The following is a 7,079-nucleotide window of genomic DNA, read 5'->3' as shown; positions in this document are numbered from 1 at the left end:
AGGGAATTTGAAAACAATGATATTCAAATTAAAATCAATTTAAAGCTTTAAAATAAAGATGTTTTTGGTGGGTTGTCTTCAGCTGGACTGACGAAAGTTTGGCATTTAGAGAAATAAACGTATTTGTTTTCTAACAGAGTCAGATTTGAAGATTGATACCACTCTCCTGTCTGTACGCTACCACCAGCAGTTGGTTAGCTTAGCTTAGCTCCTCTAAAAATTCGCACATCAACGTGTTTTATCTTGTTTGTTTTATTGGTGCAAAAATATAAGTGTAAAAATGACAATTTTCTGGTTTGCTAATTACGCACCAGAGTATTTTTTTGATAAAGACTCGAAGACGTCACCGTGCCGACCAAGAAATAGTCTGTCACATGATCTGATGTAAAACAGCGATTTGTCATTTTTACACTTTGGATTTTTACACATTAAACAACAAGAAAGATGCTTTAATTTACGAGTTTTAGAGGTGCTGGTAGGTGGATTATGTTACCTTCATTTCCCATCTTTATGCTAAGCTAAGCGACTGCTGGCTACAGCTTCATATTAACCACACTGACACGACAGTCGTATCAATCCTCTCATCTAACTCTGCCGGAAGGCGAATGAGCCTACATCCCAAAATGTTCAACTTTTCCTTTAACGATCTTTCAGGAGAGGTCACTCCAGCAGTCTGATTGGTTCGACTGTTGCCGGGCGGAAAATAAGACACTGCTGATAAATGTGGGAGGTGAAAGAAAAGTATAAGATAAATAAAGGAATTAAATGTTATAAGTGAAGGAACGGGGAGAAAGACGAGGAGCCGAGATGTCGGGATAGAAATGAAAAGCTGAGGATGAAAACTGATAAAAAAGTCTGTTACTTTGATCCACTGAGATTTGGCTAAAATAATCCATATTTGTCTTTCTGTTACCCTCTGTTGTTGTTCTGTTGTGTTGTTTAATAAAATCTGAATTTAATGAAAATCTATATTTTTCTACTTGTCAACATCTGATCCAAACCAACAATAAACGTCTCCAACAAACAAGTTTTTATCTTTGTGTAAAAGTCGGATGAATCTTCTTCCTCTGAGCTGCAGTGGCTCCCGACACCGAGGGGTTTTTTCCCTGTAATTTCAATCATTAAATTATCATTTTCTTAAAACAAGTGCAAGAATCTGAGTGCAGTGAAAACATTTCTGCTATTCTCTAAAATAAACTTTTTTTTTTCAGTCTTGTTTCAGAAACTTTTGAAATTCTCGCCGTAACTGCAGATTTGTTTTCACTTGCTCTAAAAAATGAGGTTTATGGAACTGAAACACTAAATGAATTGATTAAAAAATTATCTGATAAAATGTCAAACATTCAGGTGAAGATTTTCTTTGTTTTACATTGTAAACTAAGACTTTTTTCTCTTTTCATTGAGAAAAGAATGCGCAGAATAATCAGCAATAAAAACGATCAGTTGCATCCTCGCTAAGATTTAATTCCAGACAGAAATGAGCTGTTAAATGAAGATGTTTCGATGCTCAAACACAAAATCTGTCGAATACTTGTTACATTCAGAGACCACGAGGTCATGAGGAGGTTTCGTTTCACTTCTGGGACAAAACAGGAAATACTCACTGGAGAAATCACAGTGGATTAATCCGCCACTGAAAATAGTCGCCAACAAATATTTCCACCCGTGTGTTTGGTGAAAACTACAGTGTTCAGCCGTTTCTTTTAACGTTTTAAAGATTCAAGTCTTAAGTAGGAACCAATGAGCTCAGAGACAGAGGAGGGAAGAGTTGAGAGACGGACGTTGTTGGTTTGGGTCTTTTTGACAATAAGAAAAACATAAGTTCAACACCAGCTTTATCCTTGAAGAGATAATTCATGAGGAATGAATACTAACTGAGTTTGTTCAAAACACCAAACACATGTATCTGTTCAATACGCTGGTGTTTGTTTCACTCTATTTCTCCTACATGGATTAAAAACCAAAAAGCTGATCCGTTAAAATCAAAGCCGCTGCCACATCAACACAAACCAAAAAAATAAAAGATATTTTTCTCCTTTTATTATGAAATAGTGCTACAATGTACATTGCATTTCCTCTCCTGACTGTCCACTGTCTGCTGATGTGTGTTCTGATTTGTAATGCTGGAGAAACCTGGTAAAAATAAAAGATAAATATCTTCAGTTTCTGTTTGACACATTGTGAAATAATTATCCATCCTGACAGGTGATTGAATCCTGTGTTAAAATCTGGTTCTTAAAAGCTTCTCTAGACAAAAATAGTCGTTTTATTTTTAAGACTGAATAGAAACATGAATCACTCGATCAGATGGACAGTTATTTACAGTGTGTGTCTGTGTTTGATGTACTGTGCTGTCTGTTGACATTAAGTCTGTGCTCCACATTACAGACCAACTGAACCAAACCCATGGAGGGAGGGGTGGGGAATAAAAAAAAAGGAAAATGAGGTAAAGAACAAAGAAAAATCAGAAAAGTTAAAATTATAAAGTCTATTCAGAAAGTGTTTAAGAGAACAGGAGCCAGGACGTCCTCTCCTGTCCCGAGTCCTCAATGGCCAGATTCTCTTTGAGTGTGTGGAGGTGAGAAAAACCTGGGGGAGGGAGGGGGGGAGGGGGGTGACTGATGAGCCAGGAGGGCCAATGGCAGGCAGGCAGGAGGAGGGAGAGCCAATCAGAAGGCCTGCTGGGCAGGATTGTAGTTGAACGTGGAGGGAACGTGAGGCCGCTCTTCTAGTTTGTCGTACTCCAGATGAAACTCCTGAAAACACAAAGATTTAGTTACGACTCTCAAATTACCAAAATGCTAAATGAAAATAGTTATTGGTGATAATATTTCTCCAACAAAAGACTAATAAAACTGAAACTGTTTGCCATTAAGCTCTGTGGAGCCTCCAATTAAAGAAACAAGCTGCCAATTAATCAATTAGTTGATCGACAGAAATTTAAATTTAACACGAAGCGTAAATATGTGTTTGTTTTCACCTTGGCCACTTTTCTCCAGTTGAGGCAGTCGAAGAAGTAGTAGGTCCCTCTCTCGTAGGCGTTGGTCTTCAGCGTGGGCTCCATACCTGGAGCCCGGGTGATCCAAACCCGCTCCTCTTTATGGTACCTCCAGTCCCTGTTAAAGCTGGACACACACACAGACTGACTTCAGATGGCTGACACACTGTTTCTAGTCCTTTAAAGTTTTTACATCTTTTTTCTCTCGTGTTTAGTTTGTATGTGGACGGTAGAGATCCAGACGAGCTGAGTGTAAAGCTGGTGAATGTACAAATATCAGATGAAAAAACCGACTGAAATTCTAATTTGAAAAACTTTATACGTGTGTATGACGTCAAACTCAATCAAAGCCACTCAGATCTCCAAATTTAGGAAAATAAAGGCAGGAAGCCGTTTTGTTTTCCTGCCTAGAAACACTGGAGATGTGCCCATGAGCTACAGCAGTTATAAATCCCCACACCTCAACAAAAACAACACGTCACCAAACACTGTAGAAATGAATTCTAAACTTGATCTGAGGTTACAAACTGTTTATCAGGAAGATGTGTTTACAAACCAGAAAGAAAACCATCAAACTAAGTTCCAACCAACTGCAAATAATAAACAACAAACATCCTGATTATGATTCAAGATGTGGACTGTTAGTTATATTAACTCATATATGAGTGTGTGTGTGTTTCTTACAGTTCTACTGCAGCCAGTAGTTGTAGTAGGTCTCCTCCGTTCATATAGTAGAGATAAAACAACAGATCTTCACCATACCGAGACAACTTGATAGCTGCTAACTGCAGACAGGACGGGGTGGGGTCAAAGGTCAGAGGGAAATAGATCAACACTGTTAAGACTTATTAACATTTCAGAATTTTTTGTTTATTTCATTTTTAAGTAAAATATGAATGAAGGACTAAAAATGACATATTTTGACTGTTACTCAACACAGAAGGTGTGTAAGAGACTCAGACAGGAAACCATCATATTATTTGGACGTACCTTGTCCCTTATGTGGATGTTGGTTAAATACTCTGAGGGGACGTGAAAATCTGCAGGAAGAGGAGGTAAAGAGCTGAAACCCCCAGAAAACCTGCATCATTATTATTATTATTATTATTATTATCATTATTATAGTTTTCTGCGTTGAACGGCGTCCCTTGTTTTTCTGAGACACAACCCACACAGGTCGTCGCCTTATAAACAGTCGCTTATTTTCACAGCCAGCACACAGAGCACTGTGATTATCACACTGGAGTTGTGTAAAGGCCATGTGATGAGTTAGGTGGAATATCAATTCCATAAATATTCAATAATCCCACCTCAACGGTTCAGACTCACCTATATCCTGCGGTCGACACGGAGCCGACGCCCAGGGAGACGCAAACTTAGGATAGAGATTCCTGAGAGAAAAGAGAGAGAGGCGTTTAGATTTATTTTCTCATTGAGAGATGAAAATTTAATAATAAGTTTATATGAAAGGTCTCTCAGTCATTGCCTTCATTTCAAAATAAGAGCACATTAGCTGGGATTATTTAAGCTTTGTTTGTAGAAGAGGCCCCTGTGTGTGTGTGTGTGTGTGTGTGTGTGTGTGTGTGTGTGTGTGTGTGTCGTACTCAGGTGAGTTGAGGTTGAGGCCAAGTGTGGTGAGGTCGGAGCCCAGCGCCAGGTGGACCATGCCAGGATCCGTTTCTGCCGCCCGGATGAACGTTAGCAAGCCGATCATCCCAAACTGGTCTGTTACCATGCCAACCGGGATGTTGGTCACGCGCCCTGGGACACAGAGACCACACATGACGCCGGTTCAGACTAAGATCTGTAGTTTTTAACCCCCCCCCCCCCCCCCCCCCCCGTCATGGAGTGTGCGTTTCTCACCGTCGGGAAGAACCTGGATCCCTTTCTTCTGCTGGTTGTTGTTGCTAGGCGCAGAGCTTTTGTCGCCAGGGAACTTTGGACCATCTGAGTTAGAGGTGGGCTTTCCTGATGAATTCAGATTCTGATTGGACAAGAAAAATGGAGGGAAAAGTCATTCCCCAAATAAGTTGGATAAGTCAGGAAATGAAAAGAAAGCAGTGACAAGGAGAGGAAGTGGGAGAGGAGAGAACGGCAAAAGACAAAGACGGGAGAAAATAAACAACAACAGAAAGACATCAAACAGGAAATGGACAGAATGAGAAATGAAAAGACAAAGAAGAGAAGTGAACCGAACCGTTTTGCTGTCTTCGCTGGTGCTGGTGGGGTCTTTTGTTTGGTAGTTTGGCCCAGGAAGAGCTGGGAAGTCTTCGTTGTGGATGGAGAAGTCTTGCGACTGCTCACTGGACGGCTTGGTTACCATGCCAACTGGAAACATGGAGGATAGAGCGGTTAGTAATGCACCAATTAAAGCTTAATAATGGAGCACCTACACAACAACACGCGTATGTAATTGTGTAGCCTTATTTTTTTACCCTTGCATTCTGCAAAGACCCGCCCCCTGCCTCTGATTGGCTCTGACCCGATACATCACCACAAAAAAAATCGTCGCTCTTACCGTAAGGAGCCCGACCGGCCAGCGGGTTGAGCAGTGGGGTGGGATTCGAGCCTCCGTCCCTCCGACTCCTGTCTGCTAACGCTGGGAAATCCGACAGGTCCAGCCCCGTCACATTCTCACTGCCGTCTGGACAAACACACGGGGAAACGAACAAATATGAAACAAATATTATCATTTGAGTAGAAATATTGATAAAAACACTGAAAACTTTGAGGCCTAATTGACATTTGAATGAAAAATGTTATGATAATGAGATTTTATTTTGTACCTGTGCCATTGAAGATGTTGTTGGATAACGAGTTGTTCAAGCTGAAGCCGGGATTTCTATTCACCCCAAACCCTGACATACTGACACACACACACACACACACACACACACACACACACACACGATTATTGTCAGAACTGATGACGTGTGTGTTCAACACTGGAGTCAAAAAAACTGGAACTGAATGAAAACAGACAGATGTGGAGGAGACGTCAGATTATCTTTAAAATGTTTAAAAATGTAAGAATTCTTCCACCAAACAATTCACTGAAAATGTGAGACGACAGGAGACTGTTTGCTACTGAAAATAATCATCAGTTGCAGAGAGAATAAAAGAGGAAACAAGGTTTTACTTCCTGATAACTAAATATCCAAAGTAACCAAAGGTCAGCAAAAGGTCGAAGGTCTAGAGCTCAGTTTTCCCAGTTAAACTAAACTGGATATAGTGTGTGTGTGTGTGTGTGTGTGTTACCTGTTAATAGTGAAGGGCTGCCGTGCTTGCTGTTGTTTGGGCATGCCAATGATGCTGGGTGACGAGCGGCTGGGACTCCCCATGCTGCCGCTCCTGCCTCCTCCTCCACCGCTGCCTCCCCTCTCTCCTCCTACCCCCATCCCTCCCGCCTGACCCGTCGGACCCCCCACCTGCTGGCTGTGGTTCAGCACGCTCCGGCTGCTCATGGGCAGGATACCCCTGCAGAGAGAGAGAGAGAGGGAGAGAGAGACAGAGAGGGAAATGTGTTTTACAGTTGGAGCTGCAGGAGAAGGTTTGTGGTTTGTGGTTGTGAACAGGAACAGGAGCAGCTGGATTTGAAACGGGGGCGCTGAGGTAACGTGGTACGTGTGTGACTGAGCGCTCAGAGGTGGAGGAGGCGTGTTGCTTCAGATACCGGTGAAACAACAGTTTACAACACTGATGGTCTGTTTCCATCTATTCTTCACACCAGACTGTGTTGATCTGCAGTGAAGATGTTTTAAGGACTCACAAACACACAACATGACTCACTCTCAGCCAGTGTGTGTGTGTGTGTGTGTGTGTGTGTGTGTGTGTGTGTGTTGTACCTGCTCGGTGAGGGAGGTGTGTGCATTGTGCCAGCGTTGGGTGTACTGGCATGACTGGAGAGCTGGCTGGCAGACTGGTTGAGCCCACTTCGACTTAACTGAGGTGCTGCGCTGCTGTTCATACCTCGCATGGGAAACCCCAGAGCACCTAGAGAGAGAGAGAGAGAGAGAGAGAGAGAGAGAGAGAGAGAGAGAGAGAGAGAGAGAGAGAGAGAGAGAGAGAGAGAGAGAGAGAG

General features: G+C 42.1%; 1 protein-coding gene across 2 annotated transcripts in view; it reads right to left on the bottom strand.

Moving 5' to 3' along the window:
* Positions 1-1,443: 1,443 nt before the first annotated feature.
* Positions 1,444-7,079, bottom strand: part of LOC111224844 (CCR4-NOT transcription complex subunit 2-like) — an 8,635-nt gene continuing 2,999 nt past the window's right edge. For both annotated transcript variants that reach the window (XM_022749523.1, XM_022749524.1), the window contains exons 4-15: positions 6,844-6,991; positions 6,257-6,475; positions 5,785-5,864; positions 5,517-5,642; positions 5,196-5,326; positions 4,862-4,982; positions 4,603-4,759; positions 4,328-4,389; positions 3,989-4,038; positions 3,683-3,783; positions 2,981-3,125; positions 1,444-2,756 (exon numbers count right to left, since the gene is read on the bottom strand). In XM_022749523.1, coding sequence (XP_022605244.1) covers positions 2,670-2,756; positions 2,981-3,125; positions 3,683-3,783; positions 3,989-4,038; positions 4,328-4,389; positions 4,603-4,759; positions 4,862-4,982; positions 5,196-5,326; positions 5,517-5,642; positions 5,785-5,864; positions 6,257-6,475; positions 6,844-6,991 — 1,427 coding nt within the window. In that variant the 3' untranslated portion in view covers positions 1,444-2,669. The remainder of the gene's footprint in view (positions 2,757-2,980; positions 3,126-3,682; positions 3,784-3,988; positions 4,039-4,327; positions 4,390-4,602; positions 4,760-4,861; positions 4,983-5,195; positions 5,327-5,516; positions 5,643-5,784; positions 5,865-6,256; positions 6,476-6,843; positions 6,992-7,079) is intronic.

This window comes from Seriola dumerili, unplaced genomic scaffold, assembly GCF_002260705.1.
Source record: "Seriola dumerili isolate Sdu_G_001 unplaced genomic scaffold, Sdu_1.0 BDQW01000138.1, whole genome shotgun sequence".
In the NCBI taxonomy this organism is placed as follows: Eukaryota; Metazoa; Chordata; class Actinopteri; order Carangiformes; family Carangidae; genus Seriola; species Seriola dumerili.
The sequence above is the reverse complement of the archived record's forward strand: the minus strand, read 5'-3'. Positions and strand labels throughout refer to the sequence as shown.